General features: G+C 48.6%; 2 protein-coding genes across 3 annotated transcripts in view; both read left to right on the top strand.

Annotated features, from left to right (window-relative positions):
• LOC309594305 (metallothionein-2) overlaps positions 1 to 22,571 on the top strand; it is a 216,043-nt gene that overhangs the window by 75,803 nt on the left and 117,669 nt on the right. The window lies entirely within an intron of this gene.
• The window catches only part of GNAO1 (G protein subunit alpha o1), a gene marked incomplete at both ends in the record, with an annotated part of 146,670 nt that overhangs the window by 106,122 nt on the left and 17,977 nt on the right, over positions 1 to 22,571 (top strand). For both annotated transcript variants that reach the window (XM_082319886.1, XM_082319885.1), the window contains 2 exons: positions 14,788 to 14,916; positions 15,619 to 15,748. In XM_082319886.1, the coding sequence (XP_082176012.1) occupies positions 14,788 to 14,916; positions 15,619 to 15,748 (259 nt within the window). The remainder of the gene's footprint in view (positions 1 to 14,787; positions 14,917 to 15,618; positions 15,749 to 22,571) is intronic.

Here is a 22,571-nt window from a genome sequence, read left to right as displayed (position 1 = left end):
GACTAATTGATATAATAGCTCTAATTAGCCCTGTAGCAAACACCACTTTGTTTCTTGCTTATCCAGGCCAAGTGCTGAGCCAATATTCAACCCCCAGCCATTGATTTCCCACTGCTTTTTAGGTGGGAAAGGGGGAAATACGAGGTTTCTTTCTCAATATGGAAGACACGGCCGGGGCTTGGCAGCACGGGCACATGTTTGGGCATGGCCAGTGCTGTGCATATGGTGTGTACGCGGGGCATCTCAGAGGAGACCTGGCACCGGGGGTGTTTGGCTGCAGGCAGCGCGGCCGGGGAGGCAGGAAGGGCTGTGCTTTCCCTTGGGGTTTCATTAGCGGCCCTGCGGAGAGCGGCAGGCACGGCTGCTCCCCAGCCCGATGCCTCTGGCTCTGCAAAGTCAGCACGACCTGGGCAGGGGGACACATTGCCCGTCTGTGGCCGGCTCCGGGGCTGGGTCAGTGCCAGGTCTGGCCTTCCTGCCTCTTCCCTCTCTTGGAGACCTGACAAGGGGTCCGTACCTGTTTTTTCCCAACACACATGCTGATGAGACAATCATTGATTTGGGCAGGGGAACTGAAGGCAGCCGAATGTGACGCTGCCGCATTACTGCCTCGCGTGCCACTCTCCCATACAAACCAGGCATGAGCCCAGCCAGCAGAGTGAGCCAGATACACTTGAGGCAGATTTTTGACCTTTTCCTGTTATTATCTTTTTTCTTTTTTTTTTTTCCCCGCAACACACAGAGCTAGTGCTAGGTCTGTATCAGTTCTCTCATCCATACCTTTTACGCTGACTATCTATTAGAGTAAAAACAACACGGAGACTGTCTGTAAACTATTATTTCCCCTTCTGCAGATCTGTTCCTTGCCTTCAGACCACTGGCATAACACACAGATCCAAACGCACAACTCCTACTTTGCCAGCCCCCATCAGAAAACCGTCTAATTTCCCGCATGCCTCTGACCCCACTGGCAGCCCGTGCTCAGGCTCTCGGGGTAATTCTGTGCGAGTTGTTGTGGACGGGCACACACTCACTCTGCTTTGTGGGCACAGGCTCCGCGCAGGGCTGCTTAGTTCAGTGGTGACAGCAGAGTTCACAGCAGAAGGCGGCTGGAGTACAGCAGAGCAAACACCCCGTCCTTGTGCCAAAATCCTCATGCTTATGCGTTCCCCACCTCCTATACATCTAAAGCATTTAAGTGCTTGAGTACCTGGAGAAGGCACCTCCTCCAAGGTCCCTGGAGGTCTCTTCTGGGGCTGAATTTATTGGGAAAAAAGAAGAGAAATGGTGCTGAGCCTGGATTTTAGGCAGCACCTTCTCCACGCTGCTGGGAGGGGAGAGAAGAGATACAGGGGAGAAAGAAGCCAGGCACAAACCGCACTGTGGAGCCACGCCAAGGAAGTGTCAGCTCGGGTTTTGGCGGTTAGTCCAGGCCTTGCTGGGGATTTATGATGCACTTGGCCTCGCTGTAACCCCTTCCCTGCTGGGCTATGTTGAGCAGCAGGTTTGCTGGGAGCACACGCATTCAAAAGAAATTCAGTGCTCCAAAATTGTAAGCCGAGGCCATGAAACACCCCACAAGCAGTCACTGTAGCTCTGAGGCTCTGACAGCACTTTTAATGGCATAAATCAGCATTTCCCAATCCCGCGATGTTGCTCTTGGTACGTAAGGTTTGATGATAGCATAAGAACCATTTCCCAGTCCTCGTTCAGGAAACTACCAGCCAGTATATCCTACCGAGCAGCGTTAATGTCAGTTTAAATAATTTCAGTTAAACAGCTCCATGGTCTTGCAATCCCCAACATGAGAAACACTGCACCAGGGAGCGTGCTGAACAGTGAGGCCAAATCTGCAATGGGCAGGAATAGGAGAAAGAAGGAGAAAGAGGAGGCTGACACTAGCTAGCAGCTGCTGAGAGCCGGGAATTGGTAACCAAGTTCGGGCAAAAATCTTTTCTCAAATTAAACTAACTTTGGAAGCAGCAACTTTGCATTAAGTAATCCCCAGAGGAGTATCTCATTGAACAAAAATACGTAAACAAAGAAATGACACAAATATAGAAGTTACAAATAAACTCAGGAAAAAAGGCTACACATTTCTACCCAGGAGCTCAACTACCTGTATCCTGCCCAGGGTACTGCCCTTAAGGAGCCTCTTCCCCACCTACGATGAAGAGCTTCATCTCATGATCCAAAGTCTTGACCACGTCCTACCTGCACGCAGTGGTGGTAGTGCCAGTCCTGAGGGTGACAGAGGGGAGCTTTCAGTGCAGGACACCCTGGGCGTACCTCTGGGCAACCTCTTCCCACCTACGCCTGCTCTCTGGGCAGGGCTGGATGGGTTTCCCACTTGCCTGTGCTTCCCAGCACCAGTGGAGCTTCCTTTGAAGTGGAGCACACAGGCAGGGCTGCGAGGCTCAGTCCTGCTGGGTTCATTCAGACATCTGCGATCACTGTGGGAGACTTAAGAGCATCTGCTTAAAATAGTTGGTAGTAAATAGAAAATGTGCTAAATGCACAGAGGTCACCCGCACGACCTGTTTATCTTACCAAGGGTTTCTCTGACTTTTGTGCAGGCACCCATCTGAGTGTCTGAAAGAGCTGCCCAAACCCCTGGTCTGCCTGGTTCAGTCCGTTCATCCCACTGTTTATCTTCCCTTGCCCCAGAACAGAAGTACCATGAGAGGGCTGTAGGTTTTGCTTTGACCCTGCTGACTCCACTTGATGTGTTGCTGCTTTCTACCAGCTTGACGAGAAATCTGGGTGTAGGATTAGCACTGGTACCTTCTCTGAAGTCCCAGCAAAGAGTTTTGCAGAGTTGGACTCCCTAGCTCATCAGGGCACCTCGCAGTGACAGGGGAGAGCAAGCAGCTTTGCTCCACAGGAGGGGAGAGCTGCTATATGGACATATAGCCCACATCAACAGGGAAAACCTGAAGAAAAATTGGACAAAACCCAAAATCTGCCTTTAAACATGCTACCTTGCATCCCCTGCTGCGTGTTCCCATAACAACAGAGCCACATTACGCACCTCTGTGGTTTCGACTGCAGTCCCCCAGCTGCTCTCTTCGCGCCGCAGCGTGGCACATCACGCTGGCTTGCACAGCCCGTGCATGCCATGCCTGGACGCCCTCTGGCACGCAGGAGATGATCCTGGGGAACGCTGGCTGCCCGCTCCCTGGCTCCTTTCTCCATGCTGCTCATCCTCCTCTTTTTTCCTCATTTATGCCTTAAATCTCATCAATCCAATCCGCAGCCCTAGGGACAAGTGGGTCATGCAGCGAGTGTGTGAAGAAGATCCAACGTAACCAACATATATGGGTGTGCACAGGCAAGGCTTAGCGTGAGCAACTGTGCAGGTATGACCCAGAGCCATCCTGCAGCCTTCCCTTTATGGACATAAGGGGGCACTCCTGGGATTCAGGGGGTTATTTTTATTTTCACTTTGCAGTGGGAGCCAAGAAGCTCTTTATTTTGAGAGGCTTCAAACATTGATTGGATATGGCTGATCCTTCCATCAGCTGGTGCAGTGCCACCAGATGAATAAATCTTGCATGCATCTGTAATTACTGCTTAGCTTGTGTTTAAATGCAGCGGCATTGATCTGTAGAACTCATCAAAATCCATATAGGAATGCATGAAATTATATTGGATGGAGCAGAAAAGTACATGACAACATCCATTTTCAGCCTTCTTTGTTCACCAAAAAAAAAGAAAGCATTTATTTATCTCTATTCAAATTCTTGGGTTAACTTACAATTTAATCATCAATTGTAACACCATTTTATAGGCTGCTTTTTATGGATGGAATATATTTCTTTCTTGTAATAGGCCACCAAATTTCTACCAGCCTTATCGTATCTGCCCCTACATGGGCAAAATCCCTCTTAAAAGCATGGAAGAATATTGCTTAAGGGTTGTAAAACTCAGTACAGGAAGGTCTTGTGGTTAAAGCTCCTGACTGTGATTTAGGGTCCCCAAACTGACTTCCCAAATGCCACCACGAACTTCCTGTCATGTCCTCAGGTGAGTCATCTATCCCCTTAATGCTTATATTCCTCCTAAAGCAAGTGTGATTAATAACATTTCCCCACTCTGGTGGGATGTTGGGGGGACACATCAATCATGCTTAGCAAGAGTTGAGGTGCTCCAGCAGCAGAGAGCACAGAAACATGGGCTGGGCAAGAGCGATGCTTGTGCTAACCAGCCATCTGCTCGAGATGCTCTCCTCCCCTTCTGTGGCCAAGAGGAAGCTCAGCAAAAGCATTTATTGGCAATAAAGTCCACGTTGCCTGGAAGAACTCCTGATGTTTTCCAGACCTAACACTGCTCTGGGCCAGCTCCATCCTCCCACTGGAAATGAAGTGCTCCTGGGTCAGTTCAAACTTCTCCCACCAAGCAGGCAGGGACTCCTGGTCTACCCACCTGACTTACCGCAGCACCTTGGCCCACGGCTCGCTCCCAAGAGATGTGGTCACTGGCAGGTCCATGGGCAGACAACAGAGGCCACTTCTGGCAGGGATGTGTCCCCAGGACACACGGGAAAATCTCTGCACAACCTCAAGTGCAGAGACAGTAGCTGTCCCCAGCCCTCGTGGAGGAACATGTCGTGGAGGTGGTGTCCTCAGCTCATCTCCCACAAAGCCACACCAGCTCTGAGGCCAGGCTGTCCTGTACAGAGTACCCCGAGTTGATTTTATCACACACACATCTCTGATGCATCTTCAGCTGAACACAGGGATCAGCCCACCCCTGCAGAGACCTGGGAGCAACCCAGACTGCTATTAGGTGGATTGCAGGAGCCTAACCTTCCAGGGGTGGTTGTCTGGTGACAGTAGGCTACAATTACAGACCTCTCTGAAGTTGCTCATGCCCATAAGAGAGGGAGAAAGGAAAAGTGGGTGGTCAGCAGGATGTCTTGCCAAACCAGCCTGGCTCAGGTGACAGCCTTCCCCGGTGGGAACCATCGAGCTATTTTGATACACAGCAAATAAGTCTCCTCCTAACAATTATTCGGCTGAATGTCTTCTAAAGGGATGAGAAACTCCATGAATTTTCCCTTACGTGTCTCTGTTTCTGGATCCGGCCTGGACTGAAACCAAAATACTGCAATATCACAAGCAAAGCCGTTCTCGGAGGAGCCTCAGCCTGACAGCCGCTGAGAAGGACCAGAAAGCCCATTTGCATAGCACAGATTTTACACGCCCAAGAGATCCGCCTATGTCTGGGATAACTAAGACATTTTTAGTGTGCAGCCAAGGGTAAAATTTCCAGGTTTTGCTCTTGCTAGCTGTGGGTCATATCTGTCCACGGCAGAGCATTGGCTGATTTTGGTACCCACGGTTTCTGGCAGGGGTGCTTAAATGGGATTTGAAAGCAGAAATCCTTATAGCTTGCTAATAGGTCAGGGAAACAGACAGATGAGAAGATCCAGAAACATGATTCCCACTCCATCACCAGCAACCCATCTTCCTCAGCACGGTGAGTGTATAAATGAGGCCTCTAATTGAAGTCAGCTCCCAACAGACCCACCCCACTCTTCGTAATTGCGCCGTCATCCAGCTATGGGCATCCTCTATCTACTTGGTATGAGAGCACAGATCTCATTAACCAATGCTTTCCTTTGTAGCATTAGATCTAAATCCCTCACCAGTGCTATCCCTGCTGCAGACAGACACCTAGCACTACAAAAACACTGTAGCTATATCTATTTTTTTCCTTCCAGCTTAGAAAATGAGATGTTAATGCTACTTCCGTTACTGCCACAAGTGTGTAAATAGGTGTCCTGGGCCTTTGTGCACACCCTGATGAATCTCCCTGGCCGGTGGCTGATCAAAAGGTTAAAGTCCACAGGACTGGTTTCATCTGCAGTCACAGCTGTCTGCTTTCCAGAGTTGGAGTAACTAGCTCACGCGATCGCCTTGGGGCCAAATCGAATCAGCCGTCGTGAGATGTAAGGAACGCTGGGGCGAGCAAGCCTTCGTGCTTTTGTCGACATGCTCACTGGGGGGACTCGGCCACGGTGGGCTGGGTTTGTCGATGTCTCTCCTCTGTTCGGGCTGAGCCACCGAGTGCCACGCAGGTGAGCCAGCCACTCCTGCAGATGTGCCGGGTGCCCCGCTGCAGCACGGAGGCTGTGTCCTCTGATCAGGGCTCCTTCCCAGAGCAAGCCCTAAGCCCTTCATTATCCCAAACTCCCCACGGCTTATTTTTAGCCCCTCATTTTCTTTCTTTTCTTTCTTCTTTTTTTTTTTTTACAGCCATCAGCTCCGCTGTCAGCAGGTTTATAACAGCAGTCCTGGAGTAAAAAAAAAAAAAAGGCATCAAACCCACTTACTCTGTTGTGTAAAGGTTTAGGCATAGATCCTGCTCACTTCCAGGGTGCTGAGTCCCACCACACCTCATCCCTGCTTCAGCTCAGCTACTGTCCTTCAGAGCTGGTCATCAGAAGGAAGCAGAGGCTTACATAAAGCAAGAGCTAGACTGGAGCTGTTGAGCCTTCCTCTGCTTCAGCTGGAGTTCGATTAGTGCCTGCGTCTGCCCTGGCGTGCGGAGGACACCTGCGTGCAGGGCCACTGGGAGAGGAGACCTTGCACAGCCTGAGCCATGCGTCATCCCGGCGGGCTCGGATTTACGTAGCGCTGCTGGAAAGATCCATCCAGCCCCTGTAAAAATCTTTTTCTTATGAAAACAAAGGCGACGGTGCCCTGTGGTCAGCAGCTCTGTGCTAAATGATGCTTTAAATCACAGAGGCTTTATATAAACAGCGGTATTGCCCAGATGAGGATACTTCTAAAAGAGATCGCACCACCGCTAGCAAACCATGTTCACCAGATCTGCCCATGCAGCAGCTCCAAGAGGGCTGGCATTAAACTGTCTCGTTCTCCAAGTAGCATTGTATTAAGTGGCCATAAAGCAGACAGTTACGTATAGAACAAGGCAGTTGTGGCTCCCTCCTTTCCCCGTCTTGGATAGGATCCAGGAGATCAGGAAAACCCCTTCCTGGTGTGATGAAAGGCTCCAAAGAGCTGCCATGCAGGAATGTCTTGGGAGCAGAGCAGAGATGATCCCCAGGGGATGTGTGGAGGTCTATGGAGATCTCTACAGAGAAACAAGTGGGGAATAGAGAGGAGAGAGAAGACAGCTGTTCCCATACAGTAATTAACAAAGTTAAACTCTGACATGGCAGTTTAAAAACCAGAAAGAAGCAGTTTTTCATAGACAGGGTAGCTGAGCTGGGAAATTCCTTGCTGCAGATGTGGCTGTTAGAAGTTTACATTGCTTCAAAAAGCACCTAGACAAATTTCTGGAAGAAAAATCATTGAGGGGTAGTAAATGTAAAGATATCACCCTTTTCTTTGAAACTCTGTTATCCATATGAAGTATTGGAGGCTGGGAAGACTGTCTGAGTATTGCATACTTGCCCTGTATTCATACTCTCCTCTCAATGTCTGCTCTTGGACACTAGTTAGGCTAGGTGGGTCATTGACCTGATCCAGACAAATAGCTTTTCTCTTTTGTAAGGGCTCCAATATGTAAAAAAAATCTTTATCATCCCCTCTTACATACTGTCCAATTTTCAAATTTCATTGCAGAAAGATGAGCCCACATCTGCTTTCCCAGGGCCGCTCCAAAACCGTTTCTGAGTAGGTTGTTAGCATTGGCTTTTCCTCCAAAGCCCACCTCTCCCCCATCCAGAGCTCTCTGATCACAAACTCAAACTGTACCACAATGTCCTTTTATTCCAGCAGTAACAAGACCGTGATATATTGCTGACCAAACCGCCACCCGTGAGCAAAGCCAGCCAGCAGCTTACGCCTGGAGACCCTTTATGTCCTGAAGTACCTTTGTTATACAGTTGCTATTTAGTGATTCTGCTCATCCACATGTGATGCTAAAAATTATTCTGGATCCAGTCATGCCTTGGAAAACTGCAAGTCTAACTAGGACAGCTAAACTCCAACCTGCTTTTGTTCATTCCTCCTGCCTATCATTAGTATTAATATCAACTTGTCAAGTTGATCTTGATGTACAAGCTCTGTACAGCCTGCTGCATGACTCCTCTTCCTTTTTCACGGATGCATCTCTCACTTGCACTCAGCAAGGTCTGAGCAAACAGCCTGTGGTCCTGACCAGCAGTGGGGTCCTGCTTCAGTGCAGGGCAAAAAACATGCATCGCAATGTAGCATCCCTCTTGTCAAGGTCTGGCACCATCCTTTAATAGCAGAGACCATCCTCCTCGTTTCCCAGGGGAGAGTAATGAAAACTCATAGCATCCAGCAGAGTTTATTCAGGAAAATAACCCCAGCATTCTCTGGGCCTGATGACCATCACTCCTGCTGTTAGCAGCCTGCAAGAAGCAGGCACCAGAAGTGGCTTGTTGCTGGTTGGAGTTGAGGGAGGGAAGCTGGTGAGTGTCCATGCTGGTATCTCATCTGGTTGGACGTGAGATGAGATTTATCATTGGGAGCAGCGGCGGGACAGCAGAGCCTGCCATGTAATTCATGTGATTCCCATTGAGGCAGGACTGGCCAAGTGGGTAACACAGCCAGAAACACAAACACGTGTTGTTTAAAGTCCAGGAGTGAATTCCCAAGACCTTCCTTCTCTGGGCTGGGCTCACAAAACGCCAGACAATGCTCTTGCCCTCTTAGCTGAATTACTTATCCCCTAAGGTCTCTTCCTCCTGCCTGCCATAACCCACCTGGAAGTGCCCGAGGAACAGCTCGTAATGCCTTCTGGTTTTCGTTAGGAGGACATGAGGGCTCTGCGCACGCGTGTGCACGTCATGGTCCCTACCCTTAGGTGGGATTGATTTCTGAAGGGACATGATGGCACTGCTTGGCTACGTTTCAAGTCTTTCATAACTGATGATTATTTAAGACACGTGTTGCATCACCGCTGTGTGTGCTGGATGAGTGCTGGGCTCTGAGAGTGGGCTGGGGTTTTTTTCCCCCCCTTCCCCTAAAATAATACAGTAGATATGGCTAGGCATGGTGTCTGCAGGAAAAACGCTGCAGTGCCACAGCCTCCGGGTGTTTGCCCAGCACCGGCTGCCCTGGGAAGCCATACCGAGCCATATCACACCTTCGGGAAGCAGCACCCACACGGTTTTTCTCTTCTGGTGGAAGACACTATGAGAGTTTACTCTGCTGTTGTAGAGTCACTACTGACACTCCCTAAGCCCAGTGCTTATCCTATGAATCCTTACTCTACAGTCATTAAATATTAAATGGGTTTAATGCTAAATATACATCGAGCTATTTGTTCATCAGTGAAAAAAAGGAAGAAGTTAGGGTACAAGCTAAGGTCAGATACAGATAATAGACGTTAGAAATGCTCATTTCCATCCATGAACTATGACGGAGCACTCAGATGGAGACACCTTCACATAAGCATCTAGAGTTAGATGAGATGACTCCTGCTCATGACAACCTTGATTAAAAACTCAGCATTTGCCAGATGATGAGGTTGGAGCTGACCCTCCAGCGCCTCTGTACACAGAGTAGGAAATAACCCAGCAGTGACTCAGCTGCGTCTATTGACAAATGGGGATCTGCTTTTTCAATCAAATACAACTCAAGCCAACAAAACGAGGCTGGGGTATCCCACGCACAGCCTTCCTTTCATGGAGGAGACATGGACAGAGGCCAGGACCGGCAGGACAGAGAAGCAGCTGGGAAGATGCTGCTGTCTCCAGGCTTGCTCTCCTGAAGTTCCTGCTCCCCTGTCTGCAAACCCACCCCAGACCAAGACCCAAGCTGCAGCTGCCACTGCACTGCCCCTTCTCGAGCACTGAGGACATGAGCTCGGCCTCGGCGCAGTGTGAACACCTCAGGTGTGCACAGTGCGAGCTGGATGCTGCCTGCAAAAAGACTGCCAAGATGTCACCTTTGAGGCAAGAAAAACCCAACAGACGTTTAACCATTTTATTGCCATTAACCTCAACAGATGTGAATGTACATCTGTGTAAGCCTTCCCACAGGTATCCAGCTCTGACCACAGCCAGCGACCTCAGCTACACTTCTTCATCCAAGAAGGCGGCGAGCGGAGCCTTTGGCATAGGCAGTACCACCCTGGGAGAAGGTTCCCGTGGTGGCAGAGTGCCTGGCGAGGGGTCCCCATCCACGTGCTGCACGTAGGCTGCTGCCACCGGTCTGTTCCCATGGGATAACACGGACAACTGTCCTTTCTGCATGCAGTGTCTCCAATATCAATGGTGCTGCTACCACATGCTGTTGGAAACAGCAAATGAAGGTGCAAGAAACTATATTTACTCCTTATTTTCGATATTACTGTGTGGAGATATTTAATATCAGCTAGTCCTTATAAAGTGCCTGCCTTTTGTAGCCTCAGTTTGATGAGCTCCTCTCCCTGTATTTGGGAAATGGCATTTCTGGTGCATTTTGCTTCTAGCAGAGTAATATAGTCGGGCTTCACCTCCCTGAGCCTGATAAACCGAGTGACTCAGAAACCTGCAATCTGCTTCAAAACAAAGCATTTAAGATAAAAGATATAAGCAGTAATGGAGCTACTCGGCTCAGGAGTATAAATGCTAGAGGGTTACTCATGTACTCAAAAACCTTCTAACCTTTCTTCAGCTTTTTTTAACCCCTGCAAGCCCTGGGCAAGGCAGGCCGCAAATAAAAGCTGATGTGTCATTTCAGATATCCTTCCACTCCAGCGTGCAAACCCCGGAGCTGGGAAGTGGAAAGAGCTCTGATGCCAGCACTATGCAACAAAGATGACGCGGAAGGGGGAGAGCCGAGTGCTCGCGCCACGGCCTGCAAAGTGCTCTCATTTCTGCTGGTTAAACAGATGCCAGCTTCTGAGGGGATTATGTGTCATCGAGCCTGTTGGCTGCGACAACTAATTATCTCCAGCAACAGTTTGGCCTTTAGATCTGTGGTTCAGAGGGCATACCAGGAGTGCTGTCATCCAGCACCATGTGTAGCAATTTGACCCCACCTGGGTTTCCCTGTTCCCAAAGAGGTGATGCCCCCAACACATCCCACCCTCTGCCAGCTCAGGCTCGCACCCAGCAGACCAGCAGGTCCTTCCAAGCAGCACGGGCAGGGAGCGCCAGCACTCCGGTGAAGCCTCAGAGATACCTCCAGCAGGAACCAAGAAGAACAAGCAGCAGCTAAAATCAGCTCCACATCCAAACAGCAGCCTGCCTGAGCTTCCCATTCCTGCAGCTGGATGTTAGCATGGCAGCCGTGCCACGGCACGGTCCTGCGGCTGAGCTTCATGGGGTGCACACACCGATGGGGCCCAGCTCAGCTGCGGCCAAGCCCGGGGTTCAAAAATATCTGCTGCAGCTTGAGATGGGAGAAATTCCAGGGGAGAGAAGCCAGAGGAGTAAACAGTTTTGGAATGCAGCTTCAAAACCAGCACTGAAAATGTTGTATACCTTCATAAAAATTGATGGCTGACCCTCATCGAGACTACCAGGAACAGATGAAAAGCAGACCGAGGCAAATGAAAGAATTTAAGTAACTGGGAAACACAGGGAGAATGATGGAAAAGACTAGAGATGAGGGAAGAGATGAAGAGGGGAGTTAATAGAAAAGGCAAAGGGTATGTTGGCAAGCAGGTGTCGGAGCTGGGGTGCCCAGCTGCTGGGCTGGATGCATTAGCGTGGGAGTGACCCCAAGGCACTGGACTCATGGAGCTCAGCTCACCTGAAGCCAGGACAGGCTGAGTATTGGGGATACTGAGTAGTCCTCTGTCACAGCACCAGTTAAGCACTGGGAAGCAGTGCCCTCACCCAGAGAGATGCTAGACCCCCCAGTCGAGGTTCCTATGGAGATATCCCAGCTGGGATTGGAAGCCAGATGCTGTCAGGGTGGAGAGGGTGAATGGGATGGATCCTGCTCGGCTCTCCTCCCTCTATCACTATCATCCTGCCCCCTCGAGAGGCTGGCAGGCTGCATCAGCTCCCCCAAACCTCTGATCCCCCAGAGTAACTTGGGTGGAGCCAGACATACGAGGCTGCATCACCACCACGGACAAGGATGCAAAGGGAGGTGAGGCTTTGCAAACCTCAGAGCCAGGTTGGATCCAGGATCAAATCAAAACTGGAGCTAATTCGCTGTCGGGCAGCCAAGGGGAGTGCCGCGTGGAAGAGCCGTAGGCTGTGCACACCGGTAGTGAGAGTGAGAACCCCCTGAAGTCCCAGGACGCTGCCTGGGGTTTAAAGAATGCTGCTGTTCACAAGCAAATCATCGCACATTGAATGCACTACTTACAGTGACAAACTCCTCTGCCACTGTGCTGCTGTGATGCTGAGTCCTTTGGCCAGTTTGCGGTAGACTTCTTCATTTGCTGCACTCCCAGCATTAAAGGAGGATCTCAAAGGCAAGAATAATTAATAGGGAACGTTAAATTGAAGAGAGTTGAATCATAGGAAAATACAGAAAATTAAGATGGAGGAAGTGATAAAGGTCTTCAGGGTACTGCCAAGAGCTGCAAGAAGGAAAGAAAATCCTTCGCTTTCTTACACCTCCACTTTTTACCATCACCTTGAAATATTTTGTTCCTGAGGACAGAGGAGAGCCTGGGTCTCTGAATAACAGCACTGCAGAGCTGCCTCGGTCTGCAGGGACATGTGAAGAAATGCAGCTGTCTCTTAAATAACAGGAGTTGACACCAGTTGTGAATAGATGAGTGATCGTGGCTTCAGCCGTCACAGCAGAGGATCTGATTTCAAGTGAAGCCCCATTCATCCATCCAGGGCCCATCATAAGGCTATTAAGGGAGCATCTGTCACAAAACCACAATGGCTTTAAATGCTTGAAAAAGGGCACAATAAAAATAAGCCTGCTTAGCTTATATACTTTTCTCTGGGTGACGTGATTCTTGCAATTCTTTAACAAAAATGAATGATAAAAATGATGGGTAGCCAAAATAAGTGATGCGAGTGGAGTGAGGTTTGTTTTTCACCTTAGCGTAGAGTTTGGTTGTCTGTTTGTTTTTCCAGGCTAGCCGGGTAGGCATGAAAGCCAGTGGCAATGAGTTTTCTCGGGTAGCAGAGTGCACGGCCCTAGCGCAGTTGGCGTCCTGCTCCGGGGGCCTGGCTCAGAGCACTCCCTCCAGGACACGAACGGAAAGCCTTTTCCTGCTTTCTCATGCAGCAGGGAAAGCATCTCCAGCGGCAGGACAGGGCGGCGCATTCAGGCCAAGCGGGATGTGCTTTGGCAAGGCACAGGGGGATGTGTGCTCACTACCAAGTCGGTGTGATTGGGTTACTCATCAGGACTAAATCCACACTCTATGTTAAAAAAAAAATGCATTTTGCTAAACAGAAAGAGAAGGTCAAGCTTAGACATCATGGCTATCTCATGTGAATGGTTCCAGCTCATACCTTCTTGCACTCACCCATAAACTCATACTCACCAGAGGCAACAAAGTCTTTTCCTTCCCTACAACTGCACAGCTCCTCTGGCTACTCTTTATTCTCTGCAAGCTGCATTGGGCACAGCTGCCATCCTCTGGCTAACACCTGAACGGGTCCCCTCCCATCCTGCCCCCGGCATGTCACCTCCTGCCCCACTGCCTCGTTGGGTGATACCCAGGCTGCCACAAGCACAGAGATTGAAGGGCAAGACCACTGCTCGTGCACAGACCTGCTTTATTATAGTCACAATATATTGAAAGTATCTCATGTGCATTAGATTGATGCTCCTGGGGCTAGAGGTAGGCATGTAGGCCCCGTAATGCAGAGCGAACACCCTTTAAGAGGAACTGGAGTGTCTGCGTGCAGCTCAATGGCGGTGAGAAAGATTTTACTGTGTGGTGCAGTTCTGTGTTTATAATTCATATTAAATTGTAATCCAAATTCCTCTTTTCTTTATAAATTATATTTAGTTGGGCTGATTTGTTTTGAAAAATTGTCTTGAATGTGGATGAAAAAATGGATTGTGGTCATATGTGGGCAGCTGTTGGGTTCCTCTACAAAAACATTTCACGCCAAAAGACAGGACTTCCTACCCAAAGTTTCAGCCCATGGAGGCATTGCCTGTGTTCATAGATGTTAAGCCTAGAGCAGAATAAGGGTAAATGTTTTAAAACTATCCAAGTATTTTAGAAAGCTAAATCTCTCCTCTACCCCCAGAAAACCCTGATTTATACTCCCAGATTATCACCACCTAAGCAGGCCCCTGGATTTTGTCCCAGCGCTGCATCTCCTGCAGTGCCAGCCCTGTGCTGGATTTCAAACCGAAGCAGTGACTCACTCGGGCAGATTCATCTCCCTTCATTTGAGCTGACTGAAAGCAAAGCATCTCGTCGGAGCAAGCTGCCCCATCTCCCTCCTTTCCCAGCAGAGACAGAGGCATCTCCCAAAGGTGACTTGACCTGTCTGTTCTGGGAGCGAGACCTATATGCTCCAACCTCTTACCTGAATAAACCCTTACAGAAAAGCATGTGTGTATATAGCATCCAGCACAATGGACTGATTGGGACCTTCGTCCCTCAGGGAATAAAAATAGCAAGTAATATTAACACTGTGTATTTTCACAGATTGCAATCAGGGCTCACAACACATGTACACTTAATTTCCTGCTTTCAGTTCACTATCAGATTTTATGCTTCGGTTAGTGGGGTTTGTTAACGTTTCTTTTTCCTCAGAGTAGGATTTTTTTTTCCTTTAACTACAATACAGTCAGCCATGAAAAATGAGTTTGAAAAAGATTAATAGGAAGCTGAAGGATTCATCTGAGATGGGCAAAGATTAATGTGTCTTATTCTTATCTGTTTTCTTTTTCTTTTCCCTTCTTCTCTTAGCTACCTAGACAGCTTAGATCGAATCGGAGCTGCAGACTACCAGCCTACGGAGCAGGACATCCTCCGAACCAGGGTCAAAACAACTGGCATTGTAGAAACCCACTTCACATTCAAAAACCTCCACTTCAGGTTAGTCTAAAACTGCACAGTAAATTTTCAGGGCATCTGTTTCTCACAGTGTTTCCCCATAGTTCCCAAAGGAGAAATTGTTAAACTGCTGGTTAATGCACAGATGACTCCCACTGCAGAGGACACAGCATTTTGGGGGGGTCAGCAATATGGAATGTTTGGCAATCTTGTCTTGAAAATCACTGCCTTTAAGATAGGAGCTCACGATACTTTCCTCTAACCCAAACAACACCACTTTGTTGGGAGGTACAATATGAGATTGGCCCCAAGTCTGATCAAGCTCATAAATGTAAAAATATTTGGCCAAATCTTTTCTCTAAAGTGGGTCACTCACGTGTGGTTAATGCTATGTATTGACCCTCATGATGCCAGCCAGTAGAGAGAAGAGAGCATGAAGACAGAAAGCCACACATGAAATTATGTAGAGCATATAAAACCCAAGAGTGTGCGGTCTCCACTTCTGCAGGGACCCAGCACACTGCTGAGGCTCTCCCACAGATCCCCACATCCCTAGCTGTAACTGCTCCTCCTGGTCCTCCTCGGCTCCAGGCTCTGCAGGAGAAGACCAAGCCAGTGGTGAAAGACCTGTTGCTTTCTGTTTGGAGCCTTCCAGGGACCATATGGTCAGAAAACGGCAAGAATGCTGAAGTTTCCTCATAACATAAGAAAGAGCAGGTGCTGATGGTCCTCTCTGTGCCATAGGCTCTTCGATGTCGGGGGCCAGCGGTCAGAACGCAAGAAGTGGATTCACTGCTTTGAGGATGTCACAGCGATCATTTTCTGCGTCGCGCTGAGTGGCTACGACCAGGTGCTCCATGAAGATGAAACCACGGTGAGTCTAACCGGGTCTTGGAGGCCCCGACACTTCTTTATGGGATACTGCATAGCCAGCAAGTGCTCAGAGATCGCCGAATGCTCACTGAGGTGCTACAGTAATGTGCTTTTGTCAGTCACTCTCCCTTGACTCTGAAATCCTGGGGAGATTTGTCCTCCTTCGCACTCTTCAAAATCAAGTCCTGCACACCCAGGTAATGCTGCCTTGCACTGGTAAAGTCGCAGTGTTTTATTTGTCCTTTCTAGCTGACCTGTGTGTTTTCAAAACGTGTTAACGGGGCCCTATATCCAGAAAGAGGAGATAGAGCTAGGTGGGCTTTTAAAACAAATGTAAGGAAGCAGTCATGCCATGGTGCAGAGGTGCAGGTCGGCCATACACACCCAAGGCAGGCTCGGGCTAGGAGTATAAGCTATTTCTTCAGGCTACAGAAATTCATTTTCCTGAGTGAGACTGGAACTGTTTGATTCCTCAGGTAATTTGCTCTAGGAGAGCTTTTATGACTTCCCACTGTGACATTAGGCTCAAAATACCATCTGGAAATAACGCTAGTGAGAAGCTGTGTGCTCCTTGGTATTAGAGTGCAATTAATACAAGTGAATTAAATACACAGAAAGGAAGCAAGAAGACTCATTACTGTCTTCTGGCCGTTCATTCAGTGTGTTGGGGATGCATGCTTTTGGGACTAATGACAATTGCAGCAAGCACCCAGTTGCATTTATCTAATGAAAAGGAATTGGAGGCCATACTCAGTCTTTGGTAATGATTTCATCTGTGCCCAGTCTGCGGCAGCATGGAGGGCTCACTCCTGCCAGCTCTGTCTCTCTGAGGGTCTTTATTCTCCTGCTGGTAAAGATGATAGGCTTGCAGAAAGCTGTTGATGAGGAAGGAATCGAGGGAAAGACTGCTGTTAGATATCAGTTGTCTCATCCCAAAAAGGGTGGGGCTGTGGTTTTTAGCCTCTTCTCAGACAGGTTTATGAGCTCTGGCAAACTGTTTGATGAAGTCACCTGGTTGTTTGGGTTGTATTGATGCCAGAATTCAGGGTGGTATTAACATCATGACTATGTCCCTCCAGAGTGACTGAGACACCCTACAGCCTCTCATGTCTGCTCATTTGTAATCCTCAGTTGTCACCTCCCTCTGACCCTGGCCCTGATATGCTCAAGGATGCTCAGTCCTGTAGGATTTACTGGGAAGGAACCAAAATCTCCTGACGTTATTTGAAAAACCCAGCCATTAGCTCAATGCCATAGAGCTCTGCAGCTGGGCGGGGGAAACACACCCAGGAGATAAAGGAGAATACTCAGGGACAGGGCAGACCCAGTGCGCAGGGAGCAAAGCTGTGATCTGAGCAGAGGGCAAGGTGCTCTGTAGGTATAACTTGGGCTGTTACACCCAAACCGCGAAGCCAAAGGCAGCCTTTAATACAGGTCACCTTTGGGCACCAGTCTACAGAAGCCAGAGCCTGTGATTCAAAGCCATGGAGCACAAAATGGAAGGGCTTGAATGCCAATGCCATTTTTTAAATGTCAGCCTTAACTCAGCTCCTCTGAGATGGAAGTTACAGCATCTCTCCTGGGGATGCTGAGCTCTGCCAGTGACTGTCCATCACCCAGTACCGCCCCAGTGACGAGCAGGGTGCCAGCTCAGCCTCCCCCCTGATGCGCCGCGCTGCAGAAAATGGGATTTGAGCAGCTCCAACTTTGCTCCTGCTTTCTGGACACAGGAGCAAAGTTGGAGCTGTGCTCTGGCACAGCGCTGACATTTGCTTGCTATTTCACTCCCTTTTCACAAAGCATTTCTGGGGATGCTGAGCAACAGGAGGGCAGAGGCAGCTGCTGTTCATTTACACATTCGGCGTAAACGGGGAAAGGATTCAGCATCGCTACCACCGTGCCTGCAGGACGCCCCCGCCTAACCCAAATAAACAACCCTGAGTGAGGTCAATGCAAATAGGAAAAAATGACGGTGTCAGACCTTGTCTGCCCTATTATACCCCTGGCACAAATGGCAGGTGGAAAATGCGGCACCCACAGACTCGGTTCTCTCCCAGCTGAACCCTCAAGCACTTGGTCTCCTCCCTGCTAACATGGTTCCTCTCCAAAAACCCAGCAGTAAAAGCAGCATCTCTTCAGTCAGCTGATTTGCCGTCTGTCTGCATCCGTCACATCTGCTGGCTTTAATGACGTAAATCAGCTTTTATTGCTTCTCACTTAGAAAACACAAAGAGGAGGCAGCTGAGAGAGTAAGCTGGATGCTGCTCCTCCATCTTCATTTTCTATAGAGATGCTTACTACAGTCCAGGCACTTCCAGCTGTATTAAGCCACTGAAGGTTTGGGGGCTGTACAGATGTCTCTGTGAATATGAAAAGACTTGTAGAGCTTTCATTTCTGGCATGGAGCCATGAGAGGGAAAGAGCCTTACTGCATCTCAGGTGCCCAAAAAAATGCTTACAAAGCCAGTGCAAGGAGAGAACAGCTTTTCCTCATGTGCTCAGTGCCCTGTTGACAATAATCACAGGATTTCACAGGGTCTTTTTGCACTTCTCTAAGTCAAACCATACTTCAGGCGGATGAAACTGCAGTTCAAATAAAGTCAGCCTAATGCAGAGCAGGGGCTCACCTTGTTAAGCTTGGTTAGCACCAGGGCATTGGGACCAGGGTAGTTGTAGGGTCAGCTTGTCTCACTGAAAAAAGCTCACGAACAACAGGTTTACTGTGAATCCTTTCAAATGAGACTAAGCAAAGAGCTGGTTAAACAAGGCTGGGTGAAATCCCCCCTGACCTGTCCCTGCCCTTAAAGCACAGATCTACACTTGTAAAGTCTTTTTGTGGTTTATTGCTTTCTTTGTTTTAAAACACTGAGCACCCATCCTCCTGCAGCAGCTGAAAAAGGGCTATTGTGTGCGAAGCCATCACTCCTGAAGACCAGGTAGTCTTTTATAAGGGATATATTTTCTCTCCAATTCCCTGCCACAAAGAGCAACGCAGTGGGAGTCAAGGAAAGCAAGTACTTCTCTATGTCCAGATCAGAAAGACATAAATAAAATAAAGAAGACTTTCTGCATCTGTGATTTCTAGGCCCATACACCCATAAAGACCACACTTTGCTTAGAAACCCCTGGTGCTATTGAATCCAGCCTCTCCCATTGCCCCAAACATCTTTTTACGCTGCTGTTGGCAGATCTTAACTGCTTCCCTGCATGCCCGGCTCCCAGGGGAGAGGAGCAAACCTACAGGGAAATTCAAGCAGTGCCTTCACCAGTGCCGTTGTTGCCAGCCACAGCCCACAGCTAGAGCTCACAAGGCAAAATTACACCTTCTGCCCAGCCCATCCAACTCACAAGACACTGTCTCCAAGGTATCCCACCTGCCTCTGCATCTGCCTTCACCGAGTCCATCACAAGGAGTTGCAGGGCTCTCTGTCATATTAGTACACAGTGGGAACATCCTGCTTTAACTGACTGAACAACTCCATGGATTATGGCTTTGCATAATGAGGCTATTTTGTCTCATTTGTGACTTGTCTTTATGTTTCATAAGCTGAGGTTACAGGAAGGAAAGCCTCAGATCTGTAATCTGGGAGGAGAGAGGGACAGCAGTCATATTAATCAGTAAAACTGGAGAAGATTATTAACAAAGGTAGATTTGCACTGTTCCTTCTAAATGGAATTCCTAATGGAATTTTTAAAAAGACAGCAATGGCATGGGACCTGTTGTGGGAAACGAGACTATCCTCTTTGGTTTTTGCCTCGCAAATTCAAAGCTGTCATGGCAAGAGAGGGAGATGTTCATGCTGCATGTTGCTGCCTCTGAAACTAAGATATTTAGGTCATCCATATCTAGCCAAGGCATGCAAGTATTGTTCGTGTCCCCATTGCTGAGCATGGGATGGGTTGAAGGCGCTGTGCTGGTGACCCTTGGTGTGCATTAGTGTTGGCCTCTTGGTTCATATTTCATTGCATGACCTGGTTAGCGTGCTCTCTCTGCTGTCATTGGGCAAGGAAAATTGAATTGCAGCGCTCAGAAATTGCCTTAGGAGTGACAAAGCAAGTGGAAGTGGCTTGGCATCTTAGGAAATATAAGCAGGAGGGGGAATATGGAGTTTCTGTGCTTAGGATAACCTTCAGTGTCCTTATAGTTCGCATGACAGTTAGCACTTAATCACCAAGGTAAACAAAAAAGATTGAATTGACTGTGTGTTGCAGAAATAACCAGGTCTCCTCCCATGCTCTGGTCAAAAAAAGATGGGGTTTATGGGTGTGTTTCTGCCTGGGCAGAGTCTTGACCGCCTCATGCTTTCTCCCTGACACTCGATAGAAAGCTGCTTGCCCTTCCCATCAGCGATGGGAACATGGTTGTGCAATGACATCTGAACTCAGCCATAACCAATTCTGTCTCTTGTCCTGCTCAGGAAAAGTTAACTGGGCTTTTAATTTGTATGGGCGAATGGTTATTCCTCTGTAACGTGGCTGGTGGGGCTGCTTTCCTTCTTGGGGTGTAAAGCATTTGCAGGCGTAAGGATTTAAAATACTGATTTTGAAATAGGAAGTGACATTAAGAAGCCAATGTTTCAAGAGCCCTTCCCTTAATGATAGACCCAACATAAAGTAGGAAAAAGCAGCACAATGGGTCCAAAAGCAGGTGGAGTATTTTATATCACTTCGTATAAAAGTATGAGAGTTGTGATCTTTAATATCTCCTAGCAGAGCAGGCACATCTGCCCCATCACAGCAGCACGGGTGCTCCTGAGAGGGGCCCTGGGGAAGCTTTAAGGGACTTAAAAGGGTCTTTCACTGTGGATTTACTGGTAGGAGGGGGATTATTTGGGGGCCTTAACTTCTCACTCCTCCTTTAGCAGCAGGTTGTCTTTTTACATGTGATACCTGAAGACTGCCTCCCCATCCTTGCCTCTCAGCCAAGGCCTGTCTGAGCCCTTGGAGGTCTACAAACATCTATTAAATTAATGACAGTTGGGAAGGGAAGGGAAAGGAAAGGAAAGGAAAGGAAAGGGAAGGGAGGCAGCAAGGCATTCCCGATGTTGGCTGGCACTGGGACAGCTTGTGTCCATGTGTGGGCTCCCGGGAGCCCTCCTGGAATGCAACAGCATTTCCCACATGGCACCAAGGTACGGCAACAGGAGCATCCATACCTGCTCACTGGGATATTGCTCTGCACCTCTGCCATGCATGGAAAGTGGTTCCTTGCTTTTGAGTAATGTTGTCTTCTCTTTAGTGATGGGGAAGGAAAAGGTGGATTTTAAGACCAGAACCTTTCCCAGGTAAATAAGGAGGAGTGGGCAGAGCAGTGATTATATTTACTCAGCTAACCGGCAGAGCTGGCGGGAGAAGCAACATGTAGAGACCAGAAAGCCAGGTCAGGCAGCCCTAGGAAGCTTCAAAACCTGTTTCTGGAATTTGAAAGGAATAGAGGATTTTTATGGTAACTCTCATTTTCTACAGAGATGTATTGGTTTGTGCTGTGTGTATATTCTGGTTTACAACTAGATGCTAAGAGTCACTGTTTCTTGGGAAAATACTCGCATTTCCTAACAGGTGTTGATGCAAATTAATCAAACCATATAAGCGAAGCAGAAGGATTTCTGTAGGATCCTTAGGTAGTCTTGCTACTGTAGGAAAGTCAGCTTCACCTAACGGCGAAGCCCAGCTCAGGAGAAGTCCTCAGCTTCTATGTCTTAACCAAATCCGATGTCACCCACTGTGCTTCCCATGCCACGAGGCACGGTTGCACACCGCTGCTCCCCGCCGGGGCCGCGCGGCGTGATATGGGGCTGGCGAGGTGCAGCACGGTAAGTACGGTGACTTCCAGGCTGGTGGCTGCGGCAGATGAGGTATTGGTTTAACCCACGAGCAGCGTTCACATGTTTCTCCATGCTTTTATTTTACATCAGCAAGGGTGATAAAAATGTCATTAAAAATGTTCTGTGAGGGACCTTTCTTTAAAAAAAGAGTTAATTATATTTGATTTCTGTTCCCCTGACTGCCCTCCGCTTTCTTCTCTCCTCCCAAAGGCTTTGGGTAGCCAAGGATTTCCTGTACAAAACCTTTGTAGGTTTCTACATGGTTACAATTTTGACACCACAAGTAGCAAAGAGGAGCTTTGCTCTGGGGCTCCCACACCAGCCAGTACAAACTGGGTTAGCAAAAAACAGTACACAGACATGGGATGATCCAGTTAAGTGAATGTCTTGCAACTGAGACCCAATAAGTAAATGCATTTTTACATTTGTACAGGATCGTGTCTTCCCCGTGTGTTGGTACAATGCACGGTGCGGAGTTGCTCGGTCATGTCGAGTCTGGTAGCAAAGCGTGTGGTATATGGTACAGCAAATCGTGTGCATCCTGTTTCACTCTGGGTCGGATCGGATGTTTCCTTCATCCATAGAGCCACTTTTGTCTAAATAAAACATTCAGCATCAGCTAAAGTATATCAATGAAAAGGAAAGCGTTAATCAATAAAGCACTGGGCTCAATTATGCTGCCAGCGCAGGCGTGAACCAGAGCAGGAGAGGGGTGAAAGCCCCCGGCTGTCTCTTGCACCACTCTGAATTTCCAAATCTGGGGGGATACATGCTGCACCCACCCCAAAAAACCCTCCAGCAACGAGACCGTGCAGCCCTGTTCTCTCTAGCGTATCTCCTGCGGCCGCTGTAACCAGTCTCGTATGTGCACTAGCGGGTTTGGGGAGTGCTGTCCCAAGGAGATGCCTCTGGGAAAAGCCGAGGAGCCGGTCTGGTCTGTACCATGCTTTGCCTTTGATAACCCCCTGACTCTTGGGTGTGCTTCGTCCTCACCGCGCC

The sequence above is a fragment of the Platalea leucorodia genome (assembly GCF_965183815.1).
Source record: "Platalea leucorodia genome assembly, chromosome: 8".
Classification (NCBI taxonomy): domain Eukaryota; kingdom Metazoa; phylum Chordata; class Aves; order Pelecaniformes; family Threskiornithidae; genus Platalea; species Platalea leucorodia.
The sequence above is the reverse complement of the archived record's forward strand: the minus strand, read 5'-3'. Positions and strand labels throughout refer to the sequence as shown.